The sequence below is a fragment of the Sorex fumeus genome, unplaced genomic scaffold (genome assembly GCF_029834395.1).
Source record: "Sorex fumeus unplaced genomic scaffold, SorFum_2.1 ptg000036l, whole genome shotgun sequence".
In the NCBI taxonomy this organism is placed as follows: domain Eukaryota; kingdom Metazoa; phylum Chordata; class Mammalia; order Eulipotyphla; family Soricidae; genus Sorex; species Sorex fumeus.
Window position 1 is genome coordinate 7,990,100 of NW_026606093.1, and position 21,453 is coordinate 8,011,552.

Consider the following 21,453-nt stretch of genomic DNA (forward strand, 5'->3'; position numbering starts at 1 on the left):
GGAAGTTTACCAAAAAACAAGTTATTGGCTTGATTTTAAGTTCCCTAAACTGAGGATTGCAACTCCAATATGGCACCATATATCTGAATGTTAAGGGCAGCAAAAATTTTATTTTAAATTTATTATTTATTATCAGTAAATGTTTGAGTTTCACCTACTTTACATACCCAGGGTCACATGCAAATTTCTTGGAGGAAAATAAGTCACAATTAGCTGAAAGTTAAGAACACCTGGCTTTATATATCAGACCCTATTTCTAATCCAGAGCAGCAGCCTCATACATATATATGTATACAGCATCTCTTGCACTTGGACATTCTGGACCTTTTGAATATGTTAATACTCTGAACCTGAATAATAACCCACTGGCACATAAAGAACAGAACATAAATGACTATGCAGCTACTAATACATTATTTATAAAATAAAGATCTCACTTAATAGGATGGGAAATTTAGGATAACATTGGTTTGTCCTTTCTCCCTTGCTACAGGGAGCTTAGTTTTATTGGGTTACAACCATAACAGTGCTCCAGAGTCACTCCCATTCCTTTATCTGTAACCTCTTCTCTGTGCTCTCCTCCCCAATCAGTTAATCAGCTTTTCCCCCTAATTAGATTCTGTTAATTTGTAAGATCATATCCTTCTAAGGACACTGAACTTGTAAGTTAATATTGACTTTCTCCTCTTCTTATATTTTTTGCATAGTTTACTTTAAAGCAATACAGTATAGACACAGGAAAACAGTTAATATGCTTGATTAATATTGTAACTTGAATTGACTCTGAATATTACTCACTCCTGGGCATCTGCTTTCTCAACTTAAGCCTCAGTTGCCCTTAGTTTGTAGCACCCCAAAAGCAGGATCCCGACAAGGGATTGAATGACCCAGGGCAAGTGGTGAGCTACCCTGGCATCGAAACGGGCCAGGCCAAAGGGCATGATATTCAACTATAAGTTGAAAGCATGGTCATGGACAAATGCTGAAATGATCCAAAAGTAACGATGAGTCTGGAACCCTGCTAGATATAGGAAAGACTAATCTGGCCTGATCACTGTAGTCTGAGATCAAGATGACCCCTGGAGAGCAACTCTATAAGCTTAATGTATCTCTTACTGTGTTCATACAAAATGATTAATATTACGAATGTTTATATTTGTTGGACAAGGAGAGGAGAAACACACGGATGAGATTCTGCTCTTGGGTGGGTCGTCCTGCTGAATGAGAATCTGTTCTAGAAGCAGCTTTCTCTGAGGGAAAGACTTTATCTCTGTTGATTGTATGACTGCACCTACATGTAATTATTACCCCAACCCCTCATGCTTTGGGATTTAACTAGGCTGTAAGAGGGGACTGGAGATTCCAGAGCGAGAAGGAGAATGAAGTGGGATAGAGAAGGAGAATGAAGAAGCATGAGGAAAGAAGAAGCAGGAGGAGCATCAGAGAAGAATGGAGATGAGAATGAAATAAACTGCAACTGACACCAACCAGCATGGCCCTCCTCATTCCTTCCTTCACCTACCCACTGCCATCGACCTCCCCGGGGTGAGGAAGTGGCTCAAGACTACCGAACATGGGCAGCAGAGAGAGAGAGCCGCCGTGCCTGGCCTTTTGTATTTTATTTTTAGTAATATACAAATTCAGGACTATAATAAACACAAGTGTTTATAACATTGTGTGTCTATCCGCAAGGAATACTTCAGAAAATTAGAGAAATAATGAATTGGAGAAGTTAAAACAAAAAGAGGAATCAGCAGAAGTTCCCAGGATTTCAGAAAATAAAAAACTGCTTCTCTAGTTCCCTAGGGTATTCTGGCAGTCTAGAAGGTTGAAAAGTTATTAATGATAAAGGTTTTACATAGATAAACATTATTTAAAATGTAAAACACCAGGTTTTATAAATTATGGTATACATTTTCAGGTTTACCCTGCTTTTGAAAGTAGATTTATATTACAAGACACAAATAGAAAAGTGATGTTTACCAATACTCTATTCATTAGCAAACTTTGACAAGAAAGAAAAATATACTGGGTTCGATCCCCAGCATCCCACATGATCCCCCAAGCACCCCACATGATCCCCCAAGCACCACTGGAGTAAGTCTGAGTACAGAGCCAGGAGTAATTCCCGAGTACAGAGCCAGGAGTAATTCCCGAGTACAGAGCCAGGAGTAATTCCCGAGTACAGAGCCAGGAGTAACCCCTGAGCGTAGCCAGGTGTGGCCCAAAACCAAAGAAAAGGAAGAAAGAAAAGAAAAAGGAAATTGAGGCTGGAGAGACAATAGTGAGTTGGCTTTTGCCTTGCATGCAGTTGACCTGAGTTCAATCTCTAGCACCTCAGATGGTCCCCTGAGCCCACCCGGAGAGATCCCTTAGCACAGAGACAGAAGTAATCCCTGAATGCTGCCAGATATGAGTCTCTACCCTGCCCTGAAAAAAAAGGGTAAGTTGAAATTCTCTAAAATTATAAACAAGTTGAATGGTAAACTTGCCATTAAAAGGGTTCATTTAGAGGGGCAGGCGATATTACAACATTTTCATGCCATTTGAGCTAGGTATGATTCCTGGCACTCTATGTTCCCCCACAAGCATCACTTGGTGAGGTCTCAGAGATTCCCAAGTACTACCTAGAGTGGTCCTGAAGGCCCCCAACGTCATCAGTGTGCCTCAGGATTTTCCCACTACCACAGAGCTCTGAGCAATATGTCATCCTCAGGCGCTTGCAGCGAACCAAGTCCAGTTAGTCAAGAATCGCCAGTGGGTCTCTGGGCACTGCCTGGAAGCTCCTTTCACACAAAAGAAGGAAGATTTGTTTCTTAGAGTCTTAAGTAATCCTGACTGAACTGACATAATTCTTAACCACCAAAATCTTTTCCACGGAAAGTAAACCTACCTTGTTGGTTCATGAGATGCATAATGTACTGAGAACACATAAATTATATATATGTTTTATATATATATATATATATATATATACACCAATACATATTAAAATGCAGTTCCTCACAACATTTCACTTGAACCTGCCCAATTTCCTATTAATCATGAAGTCATCCTTGAGGTCTTAAGATGATCCTAACTGATAACACACCTGTTTCTCCCATCATCACAACTGTACTTTTCACTCTCAACTATATTCTCAGGTTTACTAGTATGAAAATTCTGTCAGAGAATGAAAGCTTCAGAAGGATAATAAAATGTTAATACAACTCGGATTCTGGTTTTTGAAGCTAACACTGTGTCTGGGCAACAAAATAAGGAGAATTAACAGAGAGATTAATCAAAAAGATACAGGTAAAACAGGCGACTTAAAAAAACTTTACTCCTGGGAAAGGCATCTAAACTATTCTGTCATACTGCCCTGCTACTATCTCAGAAATAGACTCTGCTATCCTATTGTCAACATATGTTTCATAGACAGGAACAGACCCTGTCGAGAGGACAAATCAATCTAATACCCCCATTACCTAGAGAAGTAAACAAAGTCAAACTATTCAGCAATTTTACTTCCTCCTCTTCTTATTACACATCAGGAGGTGTTTAGGGCTTAGTCCTGACTGTTCCGAAGTGATTCCTGGTGGCAAGTCCCAACCCCTATACTATCTATCTCTCGGTTCCTAGTACTCAGTAACTTTAAAGATCAACAAATGTTGCCATGTCATTTGCTCCTTCACAGAATACTTATCTTTACCCTCCTATTCCCCAATATTCAGTCTCTTTATTAACAACCAATTTAAGTTTTCCCAGTTTTCCCAAGTTAACTAAACACTTTTTTCAGTATACAACTTTAAGCTAGACAAATGTTGTATATGTATCTGTAATGTGTCAGTGGATAACTTTTTTGTATTTATCACTTTATAAACTGTAACTTAAAATTAGATCATAAATTCTCCTAATAGCACTTCCTATCTTAAATATCATCTAAAGGATTGTATATATCCATATAGCAGAAATTAGTGGTAACTACAACATAGAAAAAAGGTAAGGTAAAAGGTAAGGTAAAGGCCCTCCTGTTGATCGTCGATTTGCTCGAGCGGGCCCAGTAACGTCTCCATTGGAGACTTTGTTGTTACTGTGTTTGGCATATTGAATACTCTCGGTAGCTTGCCGGGCTCTCCAAGAGGGAGAAAAAGGAAATGATAAATTCGATTAGAAGATAAATCATTCATATACTATTAAATTATTAGAAGATTATTAGAAGATAAATTATTCATATACTATTAAATTATGTTTAAAAAAACACATTTTTGCATTCTGTTACATCCAAAAATGTATTATCTACTCTTACCTACACTGATCTACCAATTACATATTAAATGCCTACCTAAAAGCCGCTTCCCAAAAGCAGTTCATTCCACAAACATCAGAGGGCAGCATCCAATATGAATTCCAGTAACACTGAGAGAAATCTTTACACCTAACAGTAAGAAAGAGTCCTATATGAGTTTTTTGGTTCAGAACAAAAAATTTACTTAATACCATAACTTATTACTCAACTTTACAGCAACAATAATGCAAATCTAATTTTTCAGATCCAATTGCTGTAACCTGAAGACTTCTAAAAATTATTTCTTATTTACTTAGGGGCTACCAACACTTTAATTATAAAAACTGTGCAAAAGTGTGTTTATGCACACATACACACAAGGATTAAACCTCACACGTGCATGGAAAACACCCTACCACTGAATCCCAGAGGGAGCAATATTTGTGTTGGTTACTGGGCCACACCTAGAGGTGCTAAGGACTTTCTCCTGGTTTTGTGCTCAGGGATCACTCCTGGTGCAGTTTAGGTGAAATATGGGGTGGCAGGGTTTGAATCTGAGTTGGTCACATGCAAGCCAAGCATCTTACCTACAATACTATCTCTCTGGTCCCCCAACGGTACCTACTGAACTTTTGAATGGTTAGGTAGGACGAGAAAGACAATTCTGAGGCTAGATGCTTGCCTTGCTTGTCTTACCTGTTCAATCCCTGTCACCAGAATATGATCCCCAGGGAACCACAAATGATTACCGAGTAGCACCAGAAGTGATCCCTGAGCACAGGAGTAATTCCTAAAACAAAATCCAAATAAGTAGGTAAATAAGTCTGATAAAATTAAAGTTCCCTCCTCAGAGAATTACAAACAAAATGAGAATAACAAACTTTTCCTTTATAGACTGCGCCTTTTCCCCTACTTATGCAGTACAAAAAAATCTTTTTAAATCAATCTTTAAAACAAAGTATCTTTTAAATCAATGTTCAAAACAAGCTAATTAGTGTTTTAAATTGGAGAATAAGAAATAATGTTAAGGTTTACGGCTCAATTTCATTAACTCCATTTCTCAATTTCATTATGTCAAACAAGTTAAAGCTGAAGATTAAGTGTGGCCTTTTCTTCTAAGACTGTAGACTGGAGATTACAAAAATAAGTAAAACCACGTGATCCCTTTACAAAAGATCCTTTTTATTACTATTTATTTTTATTTTTAAGTTTTTGAATTTCACCAAGTAGAGTCGTGATAAAGTCAGCAAGTATGAAGCAAAGGGGAGTCACTAAACGAGGTCACCAAGTATCTGGTAACATTTCTGCCTTACATAAAATCAATTATGAGTTACTATTTCTACAATAAAGGCTCGATGAAACTTCTGATTACAACTGTCAACTGCTTAAAGCACGGGTGAAGGACATAGGAGTCTTAGCCCCAAGTTACAGAATCAATTAACCCAAACTCTATAAAATCAGAATTTTTGAGACAGCACAAGGTATGGCAGACTCTTAAATGTTAGTAATACCACTACATTAAAAGTACTATTTTTACTACACCTCCCAGGTAACCTCTGATCCCGGAAGTCACGCCCACAGCCCGCCCCCCAGCGCCATCTTTGAAACGTTCAGAATAAGAGAAGGAACACATGGAGGGTGTGGGATCCCGGAGGAAAAGAAAAAAGAAAAAACAGGTTCCAAAAAGAGCCGAGAGCACCGGCAAGTTCCAGATGGAGTAGGCGCCGCATCCCGCCTCCCCCAGATGGAACCCTGGTGACCGGAAGCCTCTACAAACACAGCTCGAGTATGCGGGAACGAGGACTTTTTCTCAAAACCGCGCGGCCGCTTACGCGGCCGCGCGACATCTCTCTATATACAAAGTGATCAATGAGAAGTAAACCACCCAATCTTTCTCCCTGAAAATCAGAGTTAAGTTTGGAGCATGGCCACAGCCCCAGAAACACAAGGACTTAATGCAGAAACCAGCAGCTTAGAGCAGAAAAGTGAACGGACGATGAGTTAACCCAGGCCATCATTTCTGCCCAGAGGGGAAAAGGGTGTTGCCCCATTCGCCCTCTCTTCTCTGGAAAGAAGGATGGCGGCCGCATGGGAGCCTTGTGGACAGCAGGTATGAGCCGGGGGTGTGGGGGCGACTAAAACCTCATGGGAAGGGGGGCGTTCTGGTCCGTCCTTCACGCCCTACCGAGGTCACCAGTTGCCCCCCACGAGCGGCTCTCCAGCACGGCCACAGCCCCAGAAGCACAAGGGCTTAATGCAGAACCCAGCAGCTTGGAGCAGAAAAGTGAAAGGACTATGCGTTAATCCAGGCAATCATTTCTGCCCAGAGGGGAAAGGGTGTTGCTCCCTTCCGCCCTCCTCCCTCTGGAAAGAAAGATGGCAGCCACACGGGGGCCTTGTGGACAGCAGGTATGAGCCGGGGGTGTGGGGGCAACTAAAACCTCATGGGAAGGGGGGCGTTCTGGTCCGTCCTTCACGCCCTACCGAGGTCACCAGTTGCCCCCCACGAGCGGCTCTCCAGCACAGCCACGGCCCCAGAAGCACAAGGACTTAATGCAGAACCCAGCAGCTTGGAGCAGAAAAGTGAACGGACTCTGCATTGATCCAGGCCATCAAGTCTGCCGGAGGGGAAAGGGTGTTGCCCCATTCGCCCTCTCCTCTCTGGAAAGAAAGATGGCGGCCACATGGGAGCCTTGTGGACAGCAGGTATGAGCCGGGAGTGTGGGGGCGACTAAAACCTCATGGGAAGGGGGGCGTTCTGGTCCGTCCTTCACGCCCTACCGAGGTCACCAGTTGCCCCCCACGAGCGACTCTCCAGCACGGCCACAGCCCCAGAAGCACAAGGGCTTAATGCAGAACCCAGCAGCTTGGAGCAGAAAAGTGAACGGACTATGCATTGATCCAGGCCATCAAGTCTGCCGGAGGGGAAAGGGTGTTGCCCCATTCGCCCTCTCCTCTCTGGAAAGAAAGATGGCGGCCACATGGGAGCCTTGTGGACAGCAGGTATGAGCCGGGAGTGTGGGGGCGACTAAAACCTCATGGGAAGGGGGGCGTTTCGGTCCGCCCTTCACGCCCTACCGAGGCCACCAGTTGCCCCCACGAGCGGCTCTCCAGCACGGCCACAGCCCCAGAAGCACAACGACCTAATGCAGAACCCAGCAGCTTGGAGCAGAAAAGTGAAAGGACTATGCGTTAATCCAGGCAATCATTTCTGCCCAGAGGGGAAAGGGTGTTGCTCCCTTCCGCCCTCCTCCCTCTGGAAAGAAAGATGGCGGCCACATGGGAGCCTTGTGGACAGCAGGTATGAGCCGGGGGTGTGGGGGCGACTAAAACCTCATGGGAAGGGGGGGGGCGTTCTGGTCCGTCCTTCACGCCCTACCGAGGTCACCAGTTGCCCCCCACGAGCGGCTCTCCAGCATGGCCACGGCCCCAGAAGCACAAGGACTTAATGCAGAACCCAGCAGCTTGGAGCAGAAAAGTGAACGGACTCTGCATTGATCCAGGCCATCAAGTCTGCCGGAGGGGAAAGGGTGTTGCCCCATTCGCCCTCTCCTCTCTGGAAAGAAAGATGGCGGCCACATGGGAGCCTTGTGGACAGCAGGTATGAGCCGGGAGTGTGGGGGCGACTAAAACCTCATGGGAAGGGGGGCGTTTCGGTCCGCCCTTCACGCCCTACCGAGGCCACCGGTTGCCCCCCGCGAGCGGCTCTCCAGCATGGCCAGGACTCCAGAACACAGAAACCAATTTCTTAACTATCTGACTTTCAGTAGAAATACTTCCAGGGTCAATAGGTAAAAGAGCAGAAATCCAAAACCAACATTTAATTCTTGAACCCAGCCGTAGAAAGCAAATCACTTCACAATGCTTTTTCAGCATGTCTGATTTGGGGGGGGGGTAAACTCTAAATAATAGTGGTGAATCTTTTATTGAAACAATGAATCTAATCAAAGCAGATAGAGTGTTAACTAGAATTCATCTGCTTCACAGGGACGGGGAGGGGTGGGGGGTGGGGTTTTATTGGGGTTCTTCATGGTAAAAAATAAGTATTGGTAAAGGGAAATGTGTTTGATATTTGCATGACTGAGACATAAACCTGAAAGCTTTGTAACCTTTCCCACAGTGATTCAATAAATAAATTAAAAAAAAAAAAAATAAAAAAAAAAAAAAATAAAAGTACTATTTTTAAATTTTTAAATTTTTAAATAATTTAAAATTTAATTTAAATAATTTAATTTATTATTTATATTTATATAAAAATAATTTAAAATTAAATAATTTAAAATTTTAAATAATTTAAAAAATTTAAATTTTTAAATAATTGGATAGACACTGAAATTTGATTTTCCTTTTAAAAAACTTCTAAGCACAACATAAAAAATACGTATCATAATTTTGGATGATAGACTGGGGAGGAGGCAAGAAGGAGGGGTATGTGGTGTGCAGACCAGTAAACCCATCCTAGGCATAGTTACATACTTAGTTATTTTAAGAGAATTAGATTCAGTCAGAGTGATTAATAACAGTTCTTTTCCTATTAAATGTTTTCTCTTCCATGTGAAGCCTCATAACAAACCAGTTCAGACAAAACATATCCATCTTTCAGATACAGACATTATCAAAGCTCTTTCTACAAACACACAATTTACAATGAACATCTAATCTAATGCATTTTTATTCTAAGGAAATGATAATGGTACCCCTTCCCTCATCAAATCTCACAAGTGTAAAGTTAAAATGCAAAAAAAAAAAAAAAATTACTCCCTAATTCAATTTTTTCTGTAAACATAACATTTTCCATCTCAACTCACACTTCCCAATACTGAAGTCCACCTTAGTGTATTTTCTTTATGTATTTTCAAACTGTATTTTTTTTCCTCACAGATTTGACAATTATTTGCATTTCATATAGATGGGATCAAGTCTGATTTACTTTATTTAACATGTTTCTTTCCTTCTTTGGGGTGAGGGAGGGCAATATCTGGCAATGCTCAAGACTTACTGATCAGGGGACCATAAAAGATACCAGGAATTGAACCAAGGTAAGCCACATGTAAGGCAAGTGCCTTACTCACTGTACTCTCTCTGGTCCGGAGCATGCTATTTTCAAATTTCCTCCACTGTACAGTTATCAATCAGTATACTTTGTTTTTACTGTTTTCTTTCCATTTTTAAAAATTTGCTCTTACTACAATGTGGGATCCCAACAGGTGATTTTTCACCCAGGTGAAGAGGATGGAACCCAGGTCATATCTCTAACCCTTTCCCTGCTATTTTTCTGGGGGGGGGGGGTCAGGGCAGGGCAGGGGATGGGCTTTTGGGGTCACATCCAGTGATGCTCAGGGGTTATTCCTGGCTCTGCACAGGAATTACTCCTGGTGGTGCTTGGAGGACCATATGAGATGTAGGGTCAGAACCCAGGTGGGCCACGTGCAAGGTAAATGTCGTCCCTTCTGTACTCTCGCTCAGGCCCCCCACATCAGTTCCTTTAAAGACCAACAATTATTCTACCTTATGAGTGGATACACACTGTTGTTGATACACACTGTTGTTTATCCATTTATCAGATGATGAACCAGTGGAATTGATTAGTACTTTCTGGTTATTATTAATAATACAACTGCAAATATTTATGTACATTACTTCTATGAAAAATGTTTTCAATTATCTTGAGTTCATGACCATGATAAAGGTGCCTCCTTAACCACGACAATCAACGCAGGTGAAACTGTAGGAAAGAAGTGTTGTTTTGGTTTGGTTTTGGTTGGTTTTGGGGGGTCACACTTCACAATGCTCAGGGGTTACTCCTGGTTCTACACTCCAGAATTACTCGTGGCAGTACTCAGGGAGCCATCTGGGATAGCAAGGTGTGTGTGTGTGATAGTCTGTGTGCAAGGTGTGCCCTCCCGCTGCACTAACCTCTCCAACAGCAGGGAAGAAGATTTGGGTAAGTTTTCTGACCTAACAAACTTAGAAAACACAGTTTATAAGAGAGATATTTTTTTGTCTTTCTTTAGAGAAGATATAAAAACACAAGTACTAGCAAGTATTCTTGCTATGATCAAAATGCCAGAACCAGTAAGTCTGGAGCACATAACTTTGTATGCTGGAGTCGCACATCTGCTTCTCCAGCACCACATATTTCCCTGAGTCAGGTGAGATCTAGAGAGACCAGGTCCCACCCAATCTACACTTCACTGCTAAGAAACAAACTACACCCCTAAAAATGGAACCCCACAAGCACAAGCAAAGCACAAGCACAAGCAGTCAGTAAAGGAGACCCAGTACTAACTGGCCCCCAAGCACCCCCTATGTGCATGCTCACCAGCTGGAAGCGAGGCCCAGTCTCCTCTTAATCTGACCCCCAGTTCCCTGAGACTCCAGCAGAGTGGCAGCTGCCAGGCTCTGGTTGCTGTCCAGGGCTTTATCAACTCAGACCACAGCAGCTGGAGACAAGATGAATGCCACGCTTTCTCAAAGTCAGTTCACAGGTGATCCTGAGAACTGCTCACTACGGAGTTCACTTTAACAATTCTCTGCGATCCACTCCACCACATCAATGGGTCAAGGTGACCTTGGAAACAAAACTCACTGATACGAAAAATACACAAGTTACTGAAGAAAACGTCAAAGCAACAGTCCCAGTGATCCTCAGTGAAATGAGATCAATTGGACAAGAACTTCAAGGAAAGAAAAAGCATGAGAAAATTCCAAACAAATCACAGAGCCATATTTTGGGACTGGAGTGATAGTACAGAGGATAGGGTACTTGTCTTGCACAGGGCTAACCCAGGTTTCAATCCCTGGTACCCCATATGGTCCCCAAGCACACTGAGAGTGACCCCTGAGCCCAGAGCTAAGAGTAAGGCCTGAGTACCTGAGTGAACAAAACAAAAAACATAAAACTCTCAAGTATAGGCTATCTAATGTTATCACTTAAGATTTAAAAAAAGAAACAGCTTTTTAGACACAACACCAGGGGATGTGGCCCAAAACAAAACAAACAAACAAACAAAAATACAGTATTCAAACTAAAAAATATATATATATACACACAATAAAGAAATATAAAATAATGGGATAAGGTAATCAATGTTCTCAAAGGTAAAGTGGTGAAAACCACACAAAAAGAAAATTTGAAAGAATTTAAAACAATGACAACAACATAAGTAGCAATTATACAGAACAGCAACTAGAACATTTGCATCACAGATGTTCCAGGAGGGGAAAAGGTCACAGGTAGAATTCCTTCCTAAGGGAGAAAAAAAATAATCAAATACTTCCCTACACTGAGAAAGGAGGAGGACACCCAAAAATTCTGAATTCCAAACAAAACAAAGTCACAGAGACACATATCACAACACATTATAATTGAAATGGGAAAAAAATAATAATTCCTAAAAGCAGCGAGAAAAGCAGTGTTATCTATACAGGGGACACGGACATGGACACAGACACAGACACAGACAGACAGACACACACACACAATTTTATTTATCTATTTATTTATTTATTTGCTTTTTGGGTCACAACCAGCGATGCTCAGGGGTTACTCCTGACTTTGCACTCAAGAAATTACTCCTGGCAGTGCTTGGGGGACAATATGGGATACCAGGGATCGAATGTGGGTCAGCCAAGTGCAGGGCAAATGCCCTACCCACTGTACTATCGCTCCGGTCCCCAAATCATCAGATTTTAGTCACCAAACTCAAACATTGGGGTCAGCATGAGAGGACAGCAGGTAAGGTGTCAGCCTTGCCTTGATGGCAGTAGACCTGAGTTCGCTATCCCCTCCCCACACCATATGGTGCCCCAATTCCTGCCGCCCCAACGCAATGATCCCTGAGCCCAGAGCCAGAAGCCCGGAGCACCACTGTGAACAAAACAAAAAACAAACATCAGAACTCTCAAGTATACGCTAATGTTATCACTTAAGATTTTTAAAAAGAAAGGAAGAGCTTTTTAGACACTTATCACCACAAAGTCAGCCTTCTAAGAAATTCCAGAAATAAATAAAAAAAAGAAAAGCCTCCTGGAAGATGCCTAAAACACAAATGTAAAACAAAAGAGTAATAATGGGGTTCTTTCAAAATTCATTGATTTCTTTTTATCTCCATTCTTTTACAGTTTAGTTTTCAAATACTGTTGATTTTTAGTTCTACAATTTAGATTTGCTTCTTTCAAACAGACCTTCTGCTATGGGGCAGGACAGATATTACAGCAAGTAAGACACCTGCTGTGTGTGCAGCTGACCTGGGTTCGATCTCAGCCATGTGGTCCCCTGTGCAACACAAGGAGTATTACTGAGTTCAGAGCCAGCAGTAATCCTTGAGCATTGCCAGGTGTGACCCAAAATCAAAAACAAACAAAAGAAAAAATTTCATTTCTATTCATTCATTATTAGCACATTTTTATATCTCTATAGCTACAATAGATGTTGGAAATTTTCTTTTTAATCAACATGTAGTTCAAATCAGGATTAGTCTAGGATGATTTTACATTTGAGAGCTGGTCATGTCGTTCTAATTTTTCTTCTACTGAGTAATTGTGGATTATATTCCAGATATCTTATATATTCTATTCAGTCTCTTATCCTATTTTAATCCTCTTGAAGAAACAGGAGTAGGAGTTAAACTACCTACTTTTCAATGGTGATGTAGTACTCTCCTTAAGATGTTTTTACTGAGGCAGAGAGAACAGTCCCGTGGAAAAGGCATTTCTCCTGCAAGTGGCCAATGCCCATTCAATCCCCAGCACCCAGTATGTTCCTCCCAGAGTACCCAGAAGCCCTGCACACCACCTAGTATAGCCCAAATTCCCCCACTCCAGAAAGTTTTTGTTGTAATTTAGAACTGTATCTTTTTTTTAAATTTATTTATTTTTCTTCTTATATATATTTATTGAATCACTGTGGGAAAAGTTACTAAGCTTTCAGGTTTAAGTCTCAGTCATACAATGATCAAATACCTTTCCCTTTACCAGTACTCATTTTTAACCACCAAGAACTCCAATATACCCCCCTTCATATCCCTCCAAATGCCTGTGAGGCAGATGATTTCTACTTAACTCTTCTCTACATTACATTCATTATTTCAACAAAAGATGCACCAATATTGTTTAGAATTTCCCCCCAAACAATCAGAATTGCTGAAAAGGCATTGTGAAATATTTTGTTTTCTATAGCTGGTTATGAGAATCATATAATGTCACGCAGCCACGATTTTGGATTTCTGCAAAGAGCCAGATAATTATGAGATTGGTTTCTGTACGTCTGTGTTATGGCTGTACCAGAGAGCCGCTTGTGGGGGGCAACTTGTGACCTCGGTAGGGCGTGAAGGACAAGCCAGTACCGCCCCCCTTCCCATGAGACTGCAGTTGCCCAGTCACCACTGGCTCTTACCTGGCTTTCCTATAAACTCTGAGACAACGGCCACCTTGCTGGGGGGCGAGGGGTGGCGGAAGGGAGCAACAACCTCTTCCGTCCAGGGAGGCATGGCGCTGTAGTTTAACGCATGGTCCATTCACTTTTCTGCCACAAGCTGCTGGGCTCTGGATTAAGTCCTTTTGCCTCTGGAGCCATGGCCATGCTGGAGAGACACTTGTGGGGAGGCTACTCGTGACCTCGGTAGGGTGTGAAGGACGAGCCAGTACCATCCCCCTTCCCATGAGACTGCAGCTGCCCCGTCACCGCTGGCTCATACCTGGCTTTCCAATAAGCTCTGAGGCGGCGGCCACCTTGTATGCAATCCAGATGCATTTCTGCCAAAAGTCGCTGGATTTCAAGATTTGTTTCTGAGTCTCTCGGTTCATGGCTGTTAAGCAGACTGATCAGGAGCCAGAGAGGCCGTTTGCAGGCGGCAACTTGGGGTCTCGCTGTGTTAGGGAGGAAAGGGCCAGTTCCATCCCAATCTGGTGAGGTCCCACGTGTCTCGTCACCACAGGCCAGGCCCAAACCTGACTGTCCAGTGGCCTCTGGAGGATGGCGGTCACCGGGCCACCAAGGCACAAAACCTATTCCCACCTGGAGTGGCCCAGCCCCAGTAACCTACTGCAAGAACAGGACTTATTTCTGCCAAAATCCTTTGGGTTCCGAGATTCGTTTCTGAGTCTCTGGGATCATGGCCGTTAAGCAGTTCGATTAGGAACCAGAGAGGCCATGCCTCCAATTATATAGCTGAGCCGGAGATGGTTTGTGGGTGTATCTCCCACATACCTAACTTTTGGCCGTTTACTTTCTTAGTAAACTTTGCCCCAAGTTTTTGGGGTCTGGCCAAAGGCACCGCAGCACTGACAGTCTGACGGTGCCATCAGGCTGCTGATGTACCCGCCTCATAGATACAGATTGACCTGCTGGTGGCACCATACCCCCTAGAACTGTATCTTTTAATCTGATAGTCATTATCATCATATTGAAGATTTAGTATCATAGGTACCAGAGAGTACATGGTAACCCAGTCACCTTGAATGTACCTGACTGACCCTAGTTCATTCCCCGTAAGTTATTCCTGAGCACCAAGCAAGGAAGTAAGCCCTGAGTACCACAGGGTGTACTGCACCCCCAATAAAAAGATTTAGCATTTTATTATTAATCTTATTTGGGAGAAATGTAATGATGTTAGTTTTCTCATCTTTGACACTGGGTTGCTTTTGTAGTGGCTTTCTTTTTTAACTCTCAAATTAATAATCAAAGCCTCTCCCAGAGGTTTATAGGTTTATTACACTTGAAGGCTGGGAGGTAGTTTCAAGGGTTAGAGTACCTGCTTTGCATAAAGGATCCCTGGGTGTGATCTGCTGTAGTGCATATTCTCCCAAGCACCCGTAAGGCATGAGTACTCCCCAACCATGGCTATCCGTGGTCTCCCAAAATTGTATTAATCTTAAAGAAATTAATTGCTATTAACATAAATTTAAAAATCCGTATTAATCAATGGAGTTAGAAGTCAGGCTAGTCATTTCCAATGTGGTAAGGGAGCATGACAGGTAATGAGAGATGGCACTCTTGCTGATCAGTGTACTGAGGTGTTGCTTTAGAAAAAGCTCACATTGTGAAAAGGCATTGTACTATTTACTTAATGCATATATTTTTCTGTACTTATGAACTTCAATAAAAGTCTACATGAAAAACAAAATAAAAAGCTCTAACAGGGCCAGAGAGACAAGTGCATGACGTGCATGAGAGGTCTGAATTCAATTCTGTGTGCAGCAGCCCTCAGCACTGAGACAGGAGAAGCCCCAAAACACTGCAGCTGTGGCAAGGAGAGAAAAGCAAAGGGCAAGAAAGAAGCAAGAAGGGATTGAACACATAATGCAGACAAAATTAAAGGCAGTGTCACCAAAGGTCATTCTCTTTCCACTCTTTAAAACTTTCTTTTTGTGGTTTTGGAGTCAGACCCGGTGATGCACAGGGTTTACTCAGCTCTGTGCTCAGAGATCGCTCCTGGCAGTGCTCAAGGGACCATATGACCATAGGGGGTGCCAGGGATCAAATCTGGGTCAGCCGCATGCAAGTCAAGCAACTTACCCAATGTACTACCTCTCTGGCCCCTTGAGTTGATTATCTATTGACACTACTATATAGCCACAAAGAACAAAATCTAATAATCACTATTTTAATATTCAAGGTAAGTTATGTCAATTTTATCACAATGAATAGCTAAAGTCATAGAATGGTGTAACTCTTTCTACAGGGAAAAAAAAAACAAACTGATGTCTAGTAACAACTGTTTTATAACCACTACCCGGAAAGAGTCCTTCCATTTTGAATAGCTTGAGACTTTGTGGAGACCAACAGCCCCCCTGGCATTCCTCTCCTCTGTGGCACCCCTCTTCTTTCACAGCAATCACTGTTATTCTACCTTATGAAAGTGTAAGTAATTGAAATGCAGACACAACAAAGGCCTCCATTCCAAGGATGGACAAAGCAATTTTACAAAGGCTTTTCTCAAGAATTTTCTATTTGAGATCGAAGATTCACTCTGTGAATAGCTAGAAGACCCCAAGAACAAAACCGGTCTACACTGAATGAGTACGCAGTACTCACGATCCCTGGAAATTCCCTGGGCATGTTTTCTCAACTTTCTTCATTCAGAATTCTAATTAATTCTGCTAATTATAGCCTGAACCATTTTGTTCAAGTTAGGTTTTGTTTTGTTTTTTGAGGGGGGGGATAATTCCCAAGTAGTCCTCAGGAAGGACCAGGTACTACATCAGCAATTCCTGGCCAAGTGGTAGACAGGTCAATGCTAGAGTTTGAGCTCTTATGGCATCCAACGCTTGGGGGCCTCCAGGACTAACCATAGTGATGTTGGGGTTGGGAGGGTAGTGAGAATGTGGTGCCAGGATTCAAACTCAGGTCCCAGCACACCACTGAGTCATCTCTAGCCCCTGCTAATTATCAGTATTGATAGACTGTAATCACTGGCAACTAAGAAGTTAGCTAATGATGTATATCTGACAGCTGAGAAAACAAGCAGAGAGGGGGGCAGGATTCTACACCAGACCCTGAATTAAAAACACAGATTTGTTTGACACAAAAACCTATGCATTTTTGCATGGTTGAAATAGTATAGCAAACAAGCAGCTTGCCTTTGCATGTAGCCATCCCCCGCCCACCTCCCGAATAGGTTCAAACCCCAGATCCCATGTGATCCCCCAAGCATTGCAAGGAGTGATTCCTGAGCAGAGTCAGGTGTAATCACTGAGCACTGCCAGGTGTGGCCAAAAAAAATAAAACCAAAACACACAAACCACCCTAAGCATTTTCTAAATACCTAATGTATTCAACATAAGAGAACTTAAAAGAGTGTTTTACTTTGAATATATTAAAATGGGGGAATGGTGTCGCCAACAGGTCAACCTGTACCTATGGGATGAGTGCATCGGCAGCCTGATGATGCCTTCAGGCTTCCTGAAACCCCAAAATTGCTGCTGCACCTCTGGCCAGACCCCAACAATTTAGGACCAAGTTTACCAAGAAACTAATGGCCAAAATTTAGGTATGTGGGAGCCATGCCCATAAACCACCTCCAGCTCAGCTATACAAGCTCATTTATTGGCCTTATTTCAGAGACACATAGATAAATCTCTAAAGAGATCAAAAGCCACAGTTAATCTAGAACCCGCACATGGCTGAACAGACTGGGGTAATTACAATGGAGAGGGCTGGGTGCCCTGGTGGCCCGTCCAAGCAGAGCCCCCAGCAACCACTTGGTTCCACAATCCAAAATTGCAGCCATATTCCTGGCCTGACTCCAATGTCTCAGGACAGACCTCACCAAGATATAATCTGCTGAAAATTCTGGTATCCGGGTTTTGTGAATGAAATCTCCAGGCTTTCACAGAGCTGGGATGGCCTACCTCCCCCCACTTCCCAATACTCACGGAAGCACTGGCAGTCACCCCCATAAACAAACTCTAGCGCCACCCTTTAAGCTCTACTACCGGCTTGCTTCAGAGACCCATAAATAAATCTCAAAAGATATCAAATGCCACAGTTAAGCTCGGACCCATTCATGGCTGAACAGATTGGAGTAAACTAGAGGGGGGAGCAGACTGGCCTGTGCCCAACCAAGCAGAGCCCCTAGCAGCCACTTGCTTTCACAATACAAAATCGCCACCATACTCCCAAGCTGACTCCACTGTCTCAGGACGCACCTCACCAAGATATAATCTGCTGAAATTTTGGTATGTGGGTTTTGTAACTGAAATCTCCAGGCTTTCTCAGGTATGGAGGGGCTACCTCCCCCCACCTTTCTGTACTTCTGGAAACCTCGGCAGTCACATCCACACCTCAAAGCTGCCACCCAATTGAGAAGTTACTCCAGCCATACCATCTCATAAAAATACCAAACAACCATGACCTCTTAGCACCTGTATTGCAAATCATAATGCATAAAAGGAAATGGAGAGAGCAAGAAGGAAAGTGCCTCCTGTAGAGGGAGGCTGGGGGTAGGGGGTGGGGGTTGGGGAATGGTGGAGGAGAAATGGGGGACATTGGTGGTGGGAAATGTACACTGGTGGAGGGATGGGTGCTGGATCATTGTATGACTGAAATCCAATTATGAGCAGCCTTTCAATGGTCTATCTCAGGGATATCCAATTAAAAAATTTTTAAAGTAAAAGAAAAAAGAAAAGAAAATATTAAAAGATTTATTTCAAAATATTTTGGGTCATGGACTTCCATGTAGTGAACAGTTTCTAAAAAAAAAAAAAATCAATGGAACCTACTGACTATAACCTAAGATCTCTTAATATTATACTTACCTGAGTATAATAGTCCTAATGTCTAATCTCCTTAAAATAATATGGTATGTGTAATACTCTAGTTTTTCCATGTAACTCTTCTGCCCAGATCTCACAGAAGCACATGCCATGATGTATGCTTCATTTAAAATAAAGAGTTGAAGGGGCTGGAGTGATAGTACAGCATGTGGGGCATTGCCTTACACGCGGCCAACTCAGATTCGATTCCCAGCATCCCATATGGTCCCCTGAGCAATACCAGGAGTAATTCCTGAGTGCAGAGTCAGGAGTAAGCCCCTGTGCATCGCCAGGTGTGACCCCAAAAAGCGAAAATAAATAAATAAAATAAGGAGTTGGACCACATACTTTGCATGTGATAGAGCTCATTCCTAATACCATGTTTCCTTCCTTGCAGCAATCCTGATGACTCTGCCTTCCAAGCATCATCAAAGTGACCCCTAAGCCCACAAATACTGCTGGGTTCACCCCTACTAAAGAAAAGTATATAAAGCAAAATTAAATGAGAAGTTATGCTACTCTTAAGACCTGTAGCACTGTAATATACAAATCATTTTTAATGGACCCAACTAACACATCTGAAATGATATTAAAAATATATAAAATATTAATATATAAAATATTAAAAACGGCTGCATTTTCAAATGACACAATTTTGCTAAAATTGGCTGGGTAAGAAAATACAATTTATAAAAATCTGTCAAAAACAAAGTACCTGAGACAAAAACACTATAACTGGATGTTACTCTATACCACTGAAAAGTATAAGTCCTCCAACCTTCTGATTAAAATCCTATAATCTGAATCAAATTCTTTATAATTCTATCCAATACAAGTCACTAAGTTTTTGTTCTGGCTCTTCAGTCGCAACCTCTCCCAGGAGAAGTGACAAATCTAGCTCTGAAATTGGTTCTTTTATAGTCTAGTAGCACTGTAGCACTGTCCTCTCATTGTTCATCGATATGCTCAAGCAGGCACCAGTAACGTCTCCAATGAGAGTCTTCTTGTTACTGTTTTTGGCATATCAAATAGGCCACCAAGCTCTGCAGGGCGGGATACTTTCAGTAGCTCGCTGGGGTCTCCAAGAGGAGCGGAGGAATATAGTATGATATCGAAGCAATATTCCTACTGCAATCAAATCGTCTTGTGAAGGGCAGGAGCCATAGTACAGCGGGTAGGGCATTTGCCTTGCACATGGCCAACTTGGGTTCGATTCCCAGCATTCCATATGAGCACTGCCAGGAGATAATTCCTGAGCGCATGAGCCAGGAGTAACCCCTGTGCACTGCCCGGTGGGACCCCCCAAAAAAAAAATCTTATAAAAGACAAACAGACCTGGCTTTTTACCAGGCAGCTTCCCTTTGAAAAGGTTCCCTTCTCATTTGGGGAACGACCATCAACTCTCAAAAGGCTCATTATCCATCCTACATTTTATCCACATTCCCTACTCCTCCTGACGCTACCTTTCCCTTACCAAAGTTTCCCAACAGCTGTTGCTAGAAACACCCACAGATAGAAGGGCCTAATTTTCAAGACCGAGGAAAATACTCGGATTCTGTTCAGCATTCATTAATGCCCTGAATTCTTTTTTGCCAGTGACACCTAGGGTTAATTACAATCCAGGCCGTGATGTGCGTCAACGCACCTGCCAGGATGCTTGGGTCGTTCTGTTTTCTAATGACCGTCCTCACTCACCGAGGCCAAGAGCATGTTAAATGCTGCTCATTGTCCTTAACTTCTTTAAGTTTTAGAATGGACTGTTCCAAAAATAAGAATTCACATCCCGCGCATCTGTTCTGTTCGGATTTAATCACGCGACTAATAATGAAAAAAAAATAAAGTCGTTTGGACACATGGGGGGGGAGGGTGGAGAAAGAAACGAAACTAGGGTGCCAATCTGACAAATTTCAGTCTCTCTACCGGACTCCGCGGAGGGAAGCCCCACACTGGCCGCGGGGCGCCTCTCCTCAGCGCTCCTCAGCCCCGGAAAGGCAGAAGGAGCTGGTGTGCGCGAGCGAGCGAGCGAACAGGGACGGCCGGAGAAGCAGCACTAAAGTGCGGGCTGGGGTGCGCTCGGGCCGCGGGAGTCGGGGACCCGGGCCGCCGGCGCGAGGAGGCGGCGTGAGGAGGCGGCGTGAGGAGGCGCGGCGCGGGGCTGAGGCGAGCGCCCGGCGGGAACTGCCCGTACCTGTGGGAATGGCCGGGAGGCGTCGCGGGGCTCAGGGCGTCCGCCCCTCTCGCGGCGCCGCGTCCGGCGCCCGGGAGCCAGGAAGCCTGCGCGGCCTGCGGCTTCCCGCCGCCGCCGCCGCCCACCCCTTCCTCCGGGGACACGACGAGCTGGCTGAAGGCATACAGGAGCGAGCAGAAGCCGCAGGCGAGACACAACACCACGAGGCGGAGATAGCGCCGCATCGCCCCTGCACCCGAGCGCCGCGGCGCCCGCCAGGGCGGCCTGGGCAAACCCGGGGAGAGCGAACGCGCGACGGCGGGCGCAAGTGGGTTCCTCCTCGTCCGCGGCTGAGCCCGCCCCTTCCGCTCCCCGCCCCGCCCACCGCCGCCGCCGGCCCCGCCCCCTCCGTTCCCCACTCCGCCCACCGCTCTGCCTCCCGGGCCCGCCCCTTCCTCTCCCTGCTCCGCCCACCGCCGCGAACCGGACTTGCCCTCTTCTCCCCGCTCCGCCCACTGCCGCGGCCGGCCCCGACCTCTTCTCCGAGCCCCGCCCACGCCGCGAACCGGACCCGCCCCCTGCCTCTCTACGCTCCGCCCCCCGCCCTGCAGCGGGCAGTAACTCGCTGAGAACTAGTCTCAGAGCCCGGAGCCCGCGACCGCGCAGGCGCACTACGCACTCCTGCAGGAACTGCAGAGTGGGCCCGCGGTGAGGAGGAGCTTTGAAGGCGGCTGATGAGCCAATTTGAATGACGGTCCTGGTG

At 44.0% G+C, this 21,453-nt stretch overlaps 1 protein-coding gene across 2 annotated transcripts in view; it reads right to left on the minus strand.

Moving 5' to 3' along the window:
* The window catches only part of GXYLT1 (glucoside xylosyltransferase 1), a 69,516-nt gene extending 48,531 nt beyond the window's left edge, over nt 1–20,985 (minus strand). Inside the window, exons 1-2 of one of the 2 annotated variants that reach the window (XM_056117792.1) lie at nt 20,712–20,985; nt 4,325–4,417 (exon numbers count right to left, since the gene is read on the minus strand). In XM_056117792.1, the coding sequence (XP_055973767.1) occupies nt 4,325–4,417; nt 20,712–20,935 (317 nt within the window). In that variant the 5' untranslated portion in view covers nt 20,936–20,985. The remainder of the gene's footprint in view (nt 1–4,324; nt 4,418–20,711) is intronic. The other variant, XM_056117793.1, reaches the window with a different exon arrangement.
* Nucleotides 20,986–21,453: the final 468 nt, after the last annotated feature.